The sequence below is a fragment of the Apus apus genome, chromosome 7, assembly GCF_020740795.1.
Source record: "Apus apus isolate bApuApu2 chromosome 7, bApuApu2.pri.cur, whole genome shotgun sequence".
In the NCBI taxonomy this organism is placed as follows: Eukaryota; Metazoa; Chordata; class Aves; order Apodiformes; family Apodidae; genus Apus; species Apus apus.
Window position 1 is genome coordinate 12,865,220 of NC_067288.1, and position 17,162 is coordinate 12,882,381.

The following is a 17,162-nucleotide window of genomic DNA, read 5'->3' on the forward strand; positions in this document are numbered from 1 at the left end:
AAGTAATCTGTGTAACCATGGTGAATCAACAGATTAATGCTTTTTAAAATTCAACCCAAAAATTTCTCTAATCTCTATTTCTCTGAAATAACCCATTTCTTTTAATATTTTCCAGACAGTATTTCAATGCTCAGCCATCCCAGAAAATGTATTCATTCTTATGCCATTAGCTTCACTATGGGAGGAAATGTGACAAATTCTTTGCTTTTTATATAATCTTCCTGAAAGGATGAGAAAATTCTTCCTTCTTAGGTTGTAAGGGTAAAATCTAAAATGCAAGATATTTTTTTGTGTTCCTTACAGCAAAAGTGTTTGTCCTATTTTCGCAAACACAGCTGAATTGATTGTAGTCTAGTTGCCACCTAAGCCTTATTGACATTAGCAGGCCAGTGCCTTTTCTGTGTTCAGCTAGTAGATGTATATTTGCCAATATACATCCACCTGAAAGCCCATGCTATAGCATTTAGAAATCAAACCCTTTTAAAAATGTGTTCGGGGGTTGTATTTTAAAATCCTGGTATATAATACATATTTTAGATCTTTTAGGTAGTATTATTTTAACCACAGTCCTTTTGTTTACTCTAATTCTGGAGTGACTGCTAAGTTGTTAAAAAAGGGGGTTTACTTTATAAGGAAAATGATTACTTGTGTCACTTCGGTAACCTTAAATATCTTGAGAAATATATGAACTCTTAAATTCTTTGAAGTTTGCTTATCTCTGTGGGAAACCTCAACTACAGATAGATATGCAGACATAAACTTGCTGCTTTTAAGGCCATTACCCAACATACCAGAAGAAATTGCAAAGGTAGGATAAACCTGATAGGTCATCTAGTCCAACCTTCTGTTTCTGTAACTTTACAGTAGTCCTGGTTAGAGAGACTTTAAAGGTTGAACAGCTGTCTTACCTCCTCAGTTAACTAGTTTGGATGTAGGAGTTTTCCTACTGTGAATGAAGAAAACTGTGATAAGGTAGCAGTCTGCAGTGTGGTGCTTCTGTGAACCAGTCTCTCCAGCAAGAGAGTCAGGTTCTAAATGTAATTGGTGACCACTGAGATCAGTAGAAAGTGAGCCTGCATATTACCACTACTATCTTTAAGTTTTGGTTTAACAAAGAAAGGAAAAAAAGAAGAAAGCCTTTTGTTTTTAAATTATGTATTCATTTCATTTAAATGTCAAAAGTCTGGAGAGTGACTTTTGGCTATTAATTTTATTTAGACCATCATACTATGAATGTTATAAAATTCTTCACAGTGAATGCGATTATAGCAAAATCTAGATATAGCACACACATACCAATCATTTGGTCTTAGAGTTTTAAAATTTGGAAAACGATGGCTGACTGGGGTCAATAACTTACCTCCTCATGTGAAGAATAATTTTTATCAGATTTACAGCAGAAATGTGACTGACCTTAGAGTTTTCTCTGGGGTTCTAAACTGTAGTATCAGCCAAAAATGTTTTTTCTTACAAGTCTGAAAACAAGGAAAATGGAAACTTCTGAAACTTTTATTTTGAATACAGAGTTGAATGAGGTATTTTTTGCATTTATCTGCTTCCAGAATACAGTCAATGTAGGGTCAAATCTTCAGGTGATACCAGCAGCAAAGCCTGTACAAACCTCCTCGAACTTTTACCCTCTTTCCTCCCTTTCCCCCATACCCCTGTCCATTGCATCATGAGTTTGGAAATGTTGGGAATGCTTTATGTGCAGAGACCAGTCATGTCTCCCTTGATAGTGGCTGGATTTTAGATCAACATCAGATCAGTTCTCTAGACAACTGGCAAGATGATGGTAAAGCGAGAACCCAGTAATTCTTTGGGGCTTTGGAGGGAAATGTTAGTTTATTTTGCTGTTATTGCCTTTTCCAAGGCTACTTCTCCACAAAGATTTCTTGTTTAAGTCACTCTTGAATTAATTGTAGTGAAATTGTTGGCATGCCTAAATTGCAAGACAGATGAGCATTAGCAGTATTGGTCTGATCATTAGTGTCTGTGGTGCTGTAGTGAGGAAATGGGTGTCTTCCGGTTTTGTAGTTTTTAACTGAGAACACTTTCTTTAATTTCCAATTAATGTATTTTAGTTACATCATAATTTATCGTAGATTATTTATGTATGTTACTATTAAATATATTCAAAGTTTTCAGTACAAATAAATAGTAGATATGTTTTCCTGCTGTTAACAATGTATTGTACAGAGTGCCATTTGTAAGATGTGCATAGATGATTAAGGCATTTGGGGAGAAAAAATGTCGGTGAACAAACTTGTATATTTTTCCTGAAGTGAACCCAAAGGAGCTTCATTGACATTAAGGTAGACAGACAACAGGTGTTTCATATTTTGAAAAGTCAATTCACACAGGATAAGAATCATAAAAATAATTTCTTCTCTCCTAAAAAGACTAGAAATAATCCTTGATGTAAGTCAAAAAGTCTGTAACACTTCTGGGAGGATAGTCCAAGTGAAAGAAGATTATTGTGTACAGGGCAAGCTATAATAAAAACTGTCAGTTCTGTCAACCCTTCTGTCTAAGGTCTATAGAGGATTAAAAGGATATTGAACATCATGTAACAGCTGTCTCCTATGTGAAAGGGATCACTATTGTGGGGAGCATGAATGTACTCGTTTAAAAAACTCCGTAAGGCTACGTGTGGCTGAGCCACAAGTGGTTGGTTTGGCAGGTAAAGTGTTGCTTTCAAGGACTTGAAAGAGCACAAGTCCAAGTTCTAAACAGATAGCATCAAAGTCTTATTGGTGAGTGTGTTTCTTGTCTCTTTTGCACTACTAGAATAATATGGGATACTATGAAGTTTGACATAATAATCAGCAAATTAAATTGTGCTCCTATGGTGTTGAGAACACGTTAATTAATTTAGTGTGAGATGTAATCAGTGTTTACGTAGAAGTTGCAAATTGGCTTTTAGCTACTTATTTTTGTACCTCTAAAAACTGGTTTAAATAAAAGTATGTTGTTGACAGTAATAAAACTGATTACTATATTTAGTTTTTCTGGGACAGTTTAATTTTTATTGATTACTACTTTTGAAACAGCAATTTCATAATGCTTAATACGAACAAGAATATGGGAACAATGCTTACGGTGAATATTTCTGAAATCTCTATTATTTAAATATTTGTATTTGAAATTTTTTTGAAAGTTATTTCTGTTCCAAAGGGAATGAGACAAAACAGCTAACCTGATATATTCTTTACTCAAAAGGTGCAGGTTTTTGTTTTGTTGGGTTTTTTCTTTGTTTTTTAAGAATGAAGTATGACTGATGGATAGCTATCCAGATTACGGAATGGGTTTCCTATGATAAAATGAAAGTGGCCCTCAGGTTCTTTAGTACCGACTTTAATAGTTACAGCACCTGCTCTTTCCTAAGCATTCCTGCTTGAAAGTGTCCAGCGCAGAGCCACAAAGATGATTAAGGGAGTGGAACATCTCCCTTATGAGGAAAGGCTGAGGGAGCTGGGTCTCCTTAGTTTGGAGAAAAGGAGACTGAGGGGTGACCTCATCAATGTTTACAAATACGTAAAGGGTGGGTGTCAAGAAGATGGAGTTAAGCTTTTTTCAGTGATGACCAGTGATAGGACAAGGAGTAATGGATACAAATTGGAGCATAGGAGGTTTAAGGTGAATATCAGAAAAAAATTTTTTACTGTGAGAGTGACAGAGCACTGGAGCAGGCTGCCCAGAGAGGTTGTGGAGTCTCCTTCTCTGGAGACATTCAAAACCCGCCTGGACGCCTTCCTGTGTGATGTACTCTAGGTGACCCTGCTCTGTCAGGGGGCTTGGACTAGATGATCTTTCGAGGTCCCTTCCAACCCCTATGATTCTGTGATTCTGTGAGTATATAGGAAAAAAAAGCTGAAATTTAAACTTAAGCTAAGCTTGCTTTTTTTTTTCTTCTTCTGAATATGTATCCCATACTTTTGTACATTGCTAAGTTCAACTTTATTTCCTCTTACATTAATTTTAAATAACTGAATTTGAAGACACCAGTTCCTGATTACCTATTCCTTCATTGTACAAAGCAACAATCTTTAGGCCAGTTATGTACTAAGTCCTGCCAGAAGGAGTTCACAGAATCATTTTTCAGGGAGCAATGATAACTTCTTAGCCAAGCACTTGTTGGGAGCAATTAGGCCGTGGAATAGGTATAAAGTGTGAGGGCTGATTAAAGTACTTAAATTCTAATTCTAATACAATATTTCAGTGGGAAATTCAAGCACCACATTTGTTGACTTTTCAGTTTAAGCATATCTGGTAAGGTTCAGCGTATTATATAAGATAGTGTAAAGTCTGTACATTTGTACAGAGCTCCTAGACTGAAGCCTGAGCTGAGAGTTCCATAGAGGATTTTTTTTTTTTTAAAAAAAGGTTAAAAAGAGATATGCAAAAGCAAGAGACTTATTTTTTTTTTTAATCCAACCCAAATTACAAGTCTACCTGTCCGAATTTAAAGCCAGTGGACAAATCAATGTATTGAATTTCTGAAGCCAATTTAAATGGATATCTAGTTTGTTATTCATTGGAATTGCAAAAATGTAGAAATTTAAATACAAGCTTTCTGAAGAGGTACAGTAATACTGCCCTTGTCTGGGGCAGAAGATCATTAAAGAGACCAACCAAAGCTCATTAGGGTGGTGACACAATAGAAATGATGAGGCATAACTGAAAAGATGAGAAGACCAGGAGTCTCCTGAGCACACCAGGTACTGTTTCCTGTAATGGTTTTCTGTGATAGCACCCAAACCGATAAGTGCTTCTTGGGAATAACCTCAAATTCCTCTTGATGGAAAGTAAGTTGATCTTACTGAGACTCGCAGTTGCTGTCTCTGTATTATCTAGAGCTAAAATCTTACTTCCTCTCTGACTACCTTGCCTGATTTAAACATAATGACACCAGTAGTGTCGAAAGTGAGAACAGAAGCAGCATTTGATGTGCCACAGTCCTGCATGAAGCAGAGATTATTATTTTTTAATAGCCCCGTCCAAAACATGATGTGCTGATAAACTGGAGAGACCTTTGTCACTTAGCAGTAAATGCAAGAAATGGAAAAGAAAAACATTCAAATCAAGAATCAGAGGTTCATTGTGGTTTAAGAGGCTGAGGTGGAATAATTCCTGCAGGTAAAAGCATGTAGATGGGTTTGACATAAGAGAGCTGTGTAGTACATAAGTCTGCACATACTTGTCAGGAATTATATGGTTGACATATCCCATTTAAAATCTACTACTAAGGAGAAAGAACAAATAGGTTTTTGTACTCAACGGACTTCATGCCTTTATACAATATAAAAGCAGTATATTCCTGTACCACAGCAATACTTTTTATGAGACATCATAATAACTTTGTTTTATAAGTCAAAGAACTCAATGTGGTAGACCAATATGTAACAAATGGTTTATTTTAAAAAAAAAAAGTGCATAGATTTAAAGATGCTGTAAATAAATTGCCCTAGTAAAACTCCAAAGCCGTTGTAGTCTGTGTGGGAGTGAAGGAGCTAGTGAAAGGTATTCCATACAGATTCTAGTGCCGGTAATGTTAAAAGAAATATAATTTTAGTAATATTATTGATTTGGTACGAGCTGCATATAACATAGTTACTAATAAAAATGTGAACCATTAATTTGATTTGCTTGTTCACAGATTGCGTCTATGAGAAAGCATAAGATGGTTGACGTGATTTGCATGATATAGTAAAAGAATAGTTTTGATTTCTCATATGTCAAAAGGATGCTGCAGCCTTTCTGATTTGGAATGTGCTGATGATATACATGCTTTCTGCAACACTATTCTGTAACCTGCACTGCTTTTCTTTTTTAGTAGTTTTATTCTGTAACAATATAAACTGGAGAAATACGATTAAAGTAATGATATACAATCTATTTTAAATGAAGTGGGTGAAAGGCAGGAGCCTTTGAGGCTATATAGCAATATTGTAAGTGAAATGTTCCATGTTCCATTAAAATGACAGGAGGAATTTAAGAGCAGGCAGAATACAATTTCCTGGGAACTGACTTGGAGCATGAAACGGGTGCTCAGAGCACTACCCCTGAGCTGACTAAAGAACTCTGTCTGGCTTGCATTCCCATCATTCAGCAAGGGTTTAAGAACAAATCTCCCCAATCTGCTTTTCTTATCATAGCCACTATTTGCATATGTCTGATCACAGACTGGAACAGCACCATCCTGAGTGTGCAGAAGAGACGTTTAGTGCAGGAACCTACCAGAAATGGAGATTCTTACGAGCTAGATGGTGGAAGGCAAGAATTGAAAGGTGACTGATGTGCACTCTCCTACATCACTGACTTAAAAACTTGCTGGCAGATATTGGGTCATGTAGTTTTTACATTATCAACATTATCTATTATAATGGAGTTATGCTGAAAAACGATGGAAAGTTATATGACAGAGAAGTAGAGAAGTTTCAGATGAATGGAGGAAAAAAGACTACAAAAAACAGGAAGACAGCCAAGCAGATGCAAAGGGGCGAGAAGAGTTCCCACACTTGAGGAGAATTCAGAATTAGATAAAAAAAAGAATTGTGGTGATGTAAAGAGCCTAAGAAGAAAACAAAGACAAGTCGTTGATGAATGGAATTATTTGGAGTTTGAGTGTATGATTCGCTCCCTCTTGAGAGAGTCTGAAAATAACCTTGTCTGTAAGTGTCATTAGTTTGCACCTAGGGTAGGAGGTTTTTGTGTCTGAAGACTACTTTTTGCCTCTGAGCATTTTTTGCTTTCAATAAGAAGCACCTCCCTTACACCTCCTGTAGCTAGCAACAGCCATGTCATATTTGTCTCTAATCCTGCAGAATGCCTCCATTTAAAGTTTGCTTTCTCTGGTCATCTTAATTTACTGTCAGAGAAGTTTTCTCATTTTCCATGGGTCTGCAGGACACTCTCGGGACCCCCAGGTGACTGAAGAGGAAACCACGATGATGTGGGAATGTTTGCTTTTTCTTCAGATATGAACTAGTATTACTAATTTAGTGATACTGAATGTTTTGTTTCTTATGCATCCTGGGCATTGCTATTAGGCTGGGCATCTCTCTTTCCAATATTTCATATCCAGGACCATGCTACCTGCTTCCTTGTATAGTCTGCCTTCACTGCTTTTTATACAGTTTCTGATGCTCTTGGTGTTCAGAGGCAATTCTTGGCAATTATGTCTGTTTCTTCTATGGTCCAAAATTATGTACTCATAGTTTGTTCTAATTTAAGATTACTTTATCTTAATCATTACATTGTACATACACAATAGATTTTTCAGCATTGTGTGAGAGTCCCTTTTTCTGTGTCTCAACTTTGAATGAAAAGAAATATTCCTCTAAGTATCATTTGTCTTCGGTACTCATCAAATCCTTTACATCACCTGTTAATATTTAAACCTAGCAATGAAATCTCCCTCATGCTATATAATTTTTTTCTCCTCTTCTATGCATTGAAAAATGTGATGAACAGGAAAAGGGTGGAGAATTTTTTGTTCGATTCTCTGCATGTTGTTTGTTGTTTTTAATGAAGAAAATAATGTCAGCAAGTCTGTTTTTTACAGCTGCCAGCAGTAGGTTCTCACCAATGGCTTTCCATTGCAGTAGGGGATCTTTATCCTGACATCTTTTTAAAATGTGTGCGTATGTCCAAATCTCTATTTAGGCTTGTCCTGTTTAAATACAGCAAAATTAAATTAGGAGAAGAAAGCCTAAATTCTGCAAAATTAGCCATGAATCATCAAGGTTGAACCTCAAGGAAAAAAACCTCTTTGCTTCTGCCTCAAGTTTGTTAGGTGGAATCAGCTCTACCATTCTTTTAAAATTAATTGACAAAAGCCACATGAAGCTATACAGAAAATCATGATGTGAGCTGTGTAAAACTGTTACATGGATTTCTAGGCTACTTCTCTGAGAAGTGGATAAAGTTTTAGAAACTTCAGAAATCATAAAGCTGGAAGCTTTTTCCAAAATGAATGTTTGTATCCTGCAGAAATCCACATAAATGGATTAGGATTTAATCTGCTTCTAGACCTCTGCCAACATTAACCATTATAAAGGTTATTTGGCCTGTTTTGTGATATATGAAAATGTGCTAGGTTATCAGCAATGATTCGTTGTGGACTATTACTCCAGATTATCTGTTTCACCCCCGGCCATTCAGCATACATGTGATTGCACTTCAGGTAATAGTATTGCCAGTTAGATAGACAATAGTTCACTGCAATTTTACGTAATGATGTAACTGAATTGCCCTTCTTTGTTTAGAAGCAAAAATGTGTTAAGAGCTGGTCTAGACCTAAAAATCAGGCTGTCAGAAATTTTAACTTTTAAATAAAATGCTGAATAATATTGAAACAATTGAACAAAGAGACCTATTGATTGAAAATTATTCTTGACTATGGCTTCCTTTTCACTTTTCTTCTTTGCAGAAGAGTAGAGAACTGGTTCTGGTGTTATTTTTCCTAAGGCAACATTTTGATTAAGAAATTTGTTACCTTTTTTTTTTCCTTTCTTTTCTTCATTTGCTTTCTATTCTTCTTTATGCATAGGTATACTTCATGGTTCCCTGCAACTTTTTTTCCCAAGAGGTAGCATGTGTTCCAGAATTTTACAGCTTTTGTCTATTCCATTTTTTGTTTTATTACTTTGAAAAAAATCTCATTATTTTTGAAGTGTCTTTTCCTTTTATTGTCTTCAGATGCTGGTAATCTAGTGCTCTTTTTGTTGTTGTGTTTTTGTGTTTTGTTGTTGTTTGTTTGTCTTTTATTAGTACCTGTGCTATTAGAGGTCGATTGAATAAGTTTGTAGGTGTACATGCACTGTTTCAGGTTCTTATTTTGCACTGAGAAAATTGATAGGTACGAACCTGATAGCTGATAATGTTGGGCTACTGTGTAAGTATCCTTTGCATCCATTATTTTGTGCCTGAAAGAGATTCGCAAGCACACTCACCTTAAACAAGAAATAACTTCAGTGTTGCAACATTTAAAAATAAGAAGTTAAAGATTTGAAGTTCACTGGGGTTACATACGTATAATTTAACACTGTTCAGTAAGAAATGTAAATTGTGAGCTTAGACGTGTGGGAAAATTGATTTTCCATTATTATAAAGTCACAGGCATGTCTATAAAGCTATGCCAAATGATAATATTTGCATAAGTATTTATATAAATATGCTATACTTGCATAACATTTGTAGGGGCTTTAAGTCTAATTTAATTTACCATTTCATAACAAGACTGAGTTGAACCAATAGCTAAGTGGTTCCAAAATGGAAAATATCCATCCTTTTCTCTGAGTTCCTCACACTGGGGTTTAGTGGCCAAGACTATGGTCCTGCCTTTTACATGGAAATCAATATGCATATGAAGTGAAGATTATATCTTTTAAGATTCAACATAGCCTGTATGTTTCTGAAGGAGATCATGTTCCATGAAAAAATTGGGGAAAAATTTATAATAGGTTATTTTGTGATAGCTGGAAGGATTTTTCCTATGCTTGTACTGAGAAATGCTGAGATACACCATCTGAGGTTAGTATAGGTTGTCTGTCTTTCTCTAATGCTCTGTGCTTTTATGCAGTCCAGAATAGTCTGACCACTTAAAAACATGGCTGTTTCATTTTGTTCTAGTTTGTTTTTTTTCTTTTGTTTTTGTTTTGTTTGTTTGTTTTTAATAGTGAGCATGTAGCTCTTCACTTAAATTTGCTAGCAGGTGAGCTGGAGATATTTACATTTCATTTGTCGTTTACATTATTTTGAATTAAAGTCATAGTAATGTAATAACCTCGTAAAATGAAAGTTGGGATTCCATAAGGTGGGAGGACAGTTACAAAATAAGGCAAGATGTGTAATAATGTTTCTTCATATGGGGACATGCACATGGAATTGAAGCTCATGGTAAAAGCATGGTATTTTTCCTGTGATTTTTGAAAGAATCAATCACTTGCAGCAATTTATGTAATAACTTTCTGGTGGGTGATTCTACTATTTTATTTATGCTTTTTTGCCTGGTTCACCAGAATGCAATGCCTTTGCTCCTTGGTACAGTAAATGCACTCTGTAATATCTATTATGGTATGGTCAAAGGATAATTTATTGTCAGGTAGAAAAATAGGTCAACACTAATGTCACTTCATGATCAACCCCCCAAGTTTAATAAAACACCTCACCAGCATGCATTCTTCACAGTGCTTGATGTTTTATTAGGACTACAGTACCTCACAGTACCTAGCTATAGCAGGAGTGTAATTACTGAGCTGTCAGGGTGATAAGTGGGATTAATGGCAGCCTGGTGCACTTTAGTCTGCAGAGTTCTCAGAGAATCGAAATATGGTATTATTATAAGAGAAAGTCTGGACTGGCACATTCATGGCACCCTTCTCTCCTCCCCAAAGCTCCCATTCAAGTTGGCGTTACTTGCCCCCCCAGTAGCTGACTTTTTCAACCGCTGTTATTTGTGAACCCACTCAAAAATCAAAGAAGAAATAATTTGGTAAAGATGCTTGCTAGCCACAATGTGTAGTCTGTACACTGCTTATTCTGCTACATGTCATTTTAGTCAGTTTTGACATGTGATTATTCTATATATAATCTACAGAAATGTATTTTATGTTAAGTGCAGTTCTTTTTGTCTTGGATACAAGGCTGTTGTATTTTAAAGGAAACCACATCCGGGAAAATGAAGAGCAAAAAGTCATAAAGGAAATGTTGCCTTACTTCTTTACTGCCTGCACAGGCAAAATGATCATCCAAGCCCCAATAGAGGTGTATTTTTTCTAGTGTATCTCCTTTTTTTTGTTTGTTTCTGGTAGTAATGCTTTGCTGGCTTTCCTACTGCTTAGAATGCTGAATGCATCCACTTGACTTGGTGCTCTGGCCACACCAGCCCTCTGAGGTGCTCACTGGTCTGTTAGGGGGTTCATCACACGTGGGTAGTGCTGGGCAGCAATGTGTTTAACTGCCACAGCTAAACCTGCTGGTGCCCTTCTGCCAGAGCCTTCTGACATCCTGACTGCTAACCCACTATGGTGTTGAACCTGGATTTGGCTTCAACAGGTTTTCCAGGTTTTGCAGCCTTTGAGACATGTTTTCATTGAAGTATTTCCTCAGGGACCTTTTTCCCATTACTAGTACTGGGAGAAAATCCAAACAGTCGCTACCACACGTGCCTTCAAATTTTACTAGTGCCGTGATGTCTGCAATACCCAACTAGATAATAAAGAATAGGAAGCTTTGACTTCTTTCTTACTCCACCCTGAACTGCGGGGGGGGAAGCAATCTGTGTGAAAAAGTTAGGCCACTTTTTCACTGCAGGTATTCCAGGCATTTAATTCCTTTTAATGTTCTCTCAATTTCTTTGTGTGTATAGTCATAGGCCTCTTGCCTTCTGTGTTTGAAAATATTCTGTCCCAGCCGTTCCCCACAGTGTTATTATCTATCACTAAGTAACAATATTTAAGGTGGACTTGTGGAACTTAGGTAAGTAGCTGTACTCAGATAATACTTAAAAACAAAATTTTATTTCATTTTCTATAGATTGTTAAAACCACCATTAACATAAATTCTGTATATTGGTAAAATCATATTGAAAGAATATCTGGAATAACTTAATGAATTTTGAGATAATTAGTAGTGTGGCATTTGACCTATGATAATCATTGATATGAAAAATCAAAAGTGTGCACAAATACATTTGTGTTTCATAGACAACTATTTTACTTCTTCAGCTGACTTTTACTTTTTATGTTACGTTTTGCTAAATTGTGTAGACTACCTTGAAGGTTTAATCCTCAGATGAGACTTATGCAAGCAACCAGTCTGATACATCCTCATGGATATCTATGCAGGAACACTTGATAAATGTTTGTTCCTTAGTATGTTTTAATATACAGTTAGGTTTTGTCAGTAGGGATGATGAGCGTCTTAAGGATTTCATTTGGGAGTATGCACAAGGCTACTGAAATGTTTTTAGTGGTCACAGACATATCACAGGGAACTTGTGGAAAAGTAACTTGAATATTTATTAGCCATTCTTTAGTGCTTACAGTACAAAGTAATTCCCTGTTCTGTGGAAATAATGTTGTGTTTGTATGTCTGATTGTCCAATGTCCAAAATTTAATCCATGGTGACCCTTCCAGAACTTTGTTACCAAATTCAGAATCACAGCACAGTTGTTTTTCAAATAGAAAAATGAGATGGTCAGAAGTTTAGCAATCTTGGATTCCAGGGATAAATTACTTCTATGTAACTAGACATCGTTTCCAATGCTTAGACATATGTAGACCATATGTTTGTACCTGTACCCTACTGCCTTCTTTGTAAAGTGGAGGCAACAGAATATGGCCAGTGTCAAATGCAAGTCAATAATGATCATGAAGTGCTTTGAGGTTTTAAATAGAAATTTTGTGAAAATGCTCTGTATTATTCCTTTGTGGCTTATCTTCTACCATGCTAACTTGAACAACATATGGTATTGACAGTATTCGTATTCTCTGTCTCCTTGACACATTTTCCTCTTTATTTCTGTAGATGCTTGAAGTGTGCAGATGCCCCCTGCCAGAAGAGCTGCCCAACTAATCTGGACATCAAGTCATTCATCACAAGTATTGCAAACAAGGTAAAATCAGGCTGGCAGTAGTATGTGCAAGCAGATAACAGAAGTTACTTGCAGTTGTGTTAGTGACATTGCATTTAAAGTCTTAAAAAAAAGTGTTTACAGCAGGTGCTTTAAAGTTCAACAGTCAGCTAATTGTTAATTATTTTTACTGCTGTTTTGTGCCTGTACAGATAGCACATCGAACAAATCTGTTTCTTTGTGTCTTCTGTTTCTATAAAGTTTTTGGTCTTGCTGGTTTTCAGATATAGTGATTTTAAAAAAACTGAACATCACATATAGTTATTTAACTTGGTTGCTACCTGGAGTATTACCATTATGAACCTTTTCTTTCATTAAAGATTTTTTTTAAATGAAGTGATTATGGCTTAAATTTTCCTTAAGAAACAATACCACACAAAGGTGGTAATGTCAAGAAATGTTTTCTTGTAGTTTATAGTAAGAAGCTGTTAATGCAAATGTAGTCAGTCACTTAAACTATTAATAACATACTACAGGAATAAATTCAATCCTCTCTTTGGAGGTACTATACCTTTATTAATAGGCTATTCTACTATAATCATAATGAAATCTTAAAAACATTATTCTGATTTGTGGTTTACAAATTACTTATAACAGTCAGAAATGGAAATAAATGAAGATAACTGCAAAGTTGATATGAAAAGATTAATTAAGCTGTCTGGGATAGCCTAAAGATGACTGTATATTGATTGCCCCATACCTTTTAAAACTTGCTTCCATCTGTTGAATCATTAGTTGCCATGTGATTTATTTGTCTGTATGAACCCAACCAGACTTAGAATCCACTGGGGGTGCTACAAAGATTTTTCTGGCTGCGTTTAATGCTCCAACGTGTCACTGTGTTAGATGCAGCTGAAAGGTCCATCGTGGGTAAAGCTGGAGTGAAGAGGGCTGCAGCAGCACTGCTTGTGCAAGTTCACAGCCATGTTCTTTTTACTACCTTGTGTGTTGAATGGAGAAGGCACCAGTAAATTCTGCACCTTAACAAGAAATGTTAGGTGATAAGAGGAGATATCAAGAGGCATGTATCAATTATAACTGTGTTGATGTGGTTGACAGTAATTGGCATTATTCCTAGCATCCGCATATAGAGATTTTTCCTATATAATCTGTACCCTGTCACTGCAGTGTTTATTTTCATTAATATAGGCATCTGCTTGCAACCATAGCATAGTATGTGGCACGTTGCTGCTTATTACCTCTTCCAGGCATGGTGAAGCAGACAAACAGAACAGAGAAGGTACAAGGCAGTAATGAAACTGCCTGTCTCCGTCTCATCTTTTTGCTGTAGTTCATTTAGGAAACCTAAAGCAAATGTTATGCACATATTTTAACAGGATGGTCTTTTATTATTAAGGATTAGTTATGCTGCTCCTTTGGGTAGGATGGAGTGCTGTGTTGAGGAAAGAGAAAGGAATCAATTAGCAAATTGTAAAAGCTAGGAATAAGGGACTAGGGAGCAGGGACTGAAGACTGCAGCCGAGGATGTCAGAAGAACTAACACTGCAACATTCTGCAACAAGAAGTTTGGTGGATCTTTTGGACTCTGACAGCCTCAGAAATATAATCCATTTATTACTTGTCAGGCAGGATAAGTAATTAAGAGCTGGTTCATTACCAATCCTGTGAATCCATTTCAGAGCAGAGAAATTAAAGACGGGAGGAATGCAGAGCTTTAAGATTTGGACTTTGACAAAGGTAAACTGGAATAATATTAGGAAACTGCCTCTAAGGTGTGAAGTCTTTGCCCTGCTGAAGCCACTGGGTGCACTCTTACAGGTTTTAATAAAGGCAGATTTAACTTGTCAGATGGTGAGTTGCATCAACCCTGTAGAGTTTGGGGTGTTTGATCGTAACTCTTTCAAATCATCTTAGAAACTGCAGATGCTAGGTAAGACTCTGGTTTTGTCCTGAGCAGGTGACCTGATGGCTTGCTGTTTCATCAGGAAATCCTGCCTTAGAAAAGAATTGCAGCATACTACTATTCTCTTAGGAGATTTTGAATTCTTTTAAGAAAAAAACTAAGTATCATAGATTACTGAAAAGTACTTAGTCTTTATTTTTGGATCCTATCCCTATCTATCACTAGCTTCTGTATCCAGTCTAAAACTAGTTTTTCTAAAAGGTATACAAGTGTTTTTGTAACTGCTTTTACCTCATATTGATGTTTGATAATTGCATAGACAGCAGGAAACAGTGACACACAGGAAGTTTCAAAAAGTCACGTTGTCAGTTTCTGCTAGCCGAAAGGTTACAGGGTGGGAAATTGCATGCCTAAAATCGGTGTTGCTTCTGTGAAATTCACTTCCAAGTGTGAGTTTACATACAGTCTTTCTCTCCTTACCCTGTTGGAAGAAATGTAATATAGTTTGATTTTAGAAGCGTTTCTCTTCAACAGCTCTAATGCTGACCTTAAATACAAGCAAGCACATAGAAAACCAAACCAACCAACAAAAAAACCCACATCCAAACAAATCCCTAAACTAGAAAGGAGAAAAACCCACAACCAAATACGCTTTGCAAAAAAAGCTAAGGTAATGGGCTGAGAAACAAGGCTAGAAAGTCCTGCATATTTGTGGCCACCATGTCAATGGCTGTGCCTCCTGTAATTCATGCAGCAAGAAAATTATCGGGGAAATAAACAGTGCCTCCGGGAAACCCAACATTGGCTTGATGGCTGCAGTCTGCTAGGCTGTATTTTTGTTTTGATGAATTAGTTTCTGTTGTCTTTGCTAGAAAATACTTCTATTATAACAAATTCTTGAGAAAAAGCAGCAGTAAATTCTTCTGGTTTTCTTTATTAATAAGATTTTATTCTAGGTGTAGGTATGTATCTGTGCTTTTACACTACTGCACTTGGACATTCCTTGCTTTCTGCCAAGCAAGCCATAGATACAAGGAGCCTGTATGAGAGTCCACTACCATGGCTGCTGCTGCAGTGTCCTCTCCCCTCTTTTATTCTGCTGCTGTGGTTGTTGGGATGCCTGCACCATACGCTTTTACAGCAGATAATCAAGAATTATGTGCTTTTGAAAATGACACTAAAACTTCTAACTTAAAATTCTGAAAGTTTTTAGTGGAACCAGTAAGTAGTTTTTCCACATTGTTATATATTTTTCTAAGCTTTTATTGAAATAATAATTTGGATACCATTCAGTAATCTGCTTGCTGAATATTTTTGTTTTGTTGTCATAGAAGTATTTTTAATTCACATGATGATATTTTACATAGCTTTGAAAATACTTTTCAAAATTATAAATATTTTTGTTGTTTTCACCATGTAAATAAACTTTGTTATTCAATCTAAAAGCTTATAAATATATCTGGTAGCTACTAGACAAAAATAAATAGGTGAAGCATAGAACATTCAGGTATTTGAGGTTAATAAATTAGGGAATCCTGGTATGCTTGCTAAGCTTATCAAAGTTCTGCTTCTGCTTGTGAATCTTTCTTTATCACTCACTTGAGAAACTCCTTTCAGCAGGTTACCCTTCTACTTGTTCAGAGGAGACTTGGTTCAATAAATTTGTTGTCCTCATCCCTGTGTAAGCAGTAAGCAGTTTTGCACACAGGTATTTATTTGAAGAAGATTCATTATTAATATAGAGTATTTAGACAGTGTACTGAAAATGAATTACTTTGTCAAGTATTTAAGAGCTCAACCGTATGTAGTTTTTTGTGTGGAAACTGCTGTAGCATCATAAAGGTCAGGGACTCTTGTTCTCTTGAGCCTGAGGCTTTTTAGATATTTACAGACCTTGTACAATATAGCTGTTCTGCCATTAGGCCTGAGCTGAGGAATAGAAGAGGGACAGGAGAAGAGGGGTTGTTTCTGGGTTGAGAGGGTAATTGAATTGCCAGACTCAATGAACCCTGAGCCTCTTTGACAAAAAGGATGTCACTTATGCTGTATTGTGTTAGCTGCTGTGACTCAGTAGAATTTAACCCACAAGTTCCATTCTCTTTTACCATACAAACTGGATTACAATTCCACTTCATAAAGTTACAGTCCTATTCTATTGTATCTTCCGAGTCGGTGTTCCTTGGTTCATGCAGACCACTTGGAATTGTGGCCCTCAGAGACCAGACTTCAGAATCACTATGTACAGATTACTGCTTTTGTTCCTAAATATCAGAAGGTTACAAACCACTATTCTGACTTCCAGCTGTCCTCTCTTTAAATGCAGCCTTCACAATGCAAAGTGTACATTCCTTGTTTCATAATGCACAAATACCATCATGGTTACTTCTTGCTTTAAAAAGGAAAAAAAAAAAAAAAGAGTTTAGCTGCTGCAGAGGAAAGCTTTGCCCCCCTGCCCAGGTACCAGAAGTGATTTTAGGATTTTATGTGCTCCCTCCTCTGTGTTGATACATCAAAGCAAGAAGGACTTGGTAGAATGGAGCTCCAGACCCATTATCCTACAGCTTCCTGGAAGCAACTCTCAACCTGAACACTTGGAGCCTGTCCAGCTTTCCTCCTGTTAAGTAGAAGTGTGTGCCAGAGGAAGATGTCCACAACAC

The 17,162-nt window shown here is 36.4% G+C and overlaps 1 protein-coding gene across 2 annotated transcripts in view; it reads left to right on the forward strand.

Annotated features, from left to right (window-relative positions):
* DPYD (dihydropyrimidine dehydrogenase) overlaps window positions 1-17,162 on the forward strand; it is a 335,213-nt gene that overhangs the window by 79,478 nt on the left and 238,573 nt on the right. For both annotated transcript variants that reach the window (XM_051624784.1, XM_051624785.1), the window contains exon 4: window positions 12,536-12,623. In XM_051624784.1, the coding sequence (XP_051480744.1) occupies window positions 12,536-12,623 (88 nt within the window). The remainder of the gene's footprint in view (window positions 1-12,535; window positions 12,624-17,162) is intronic.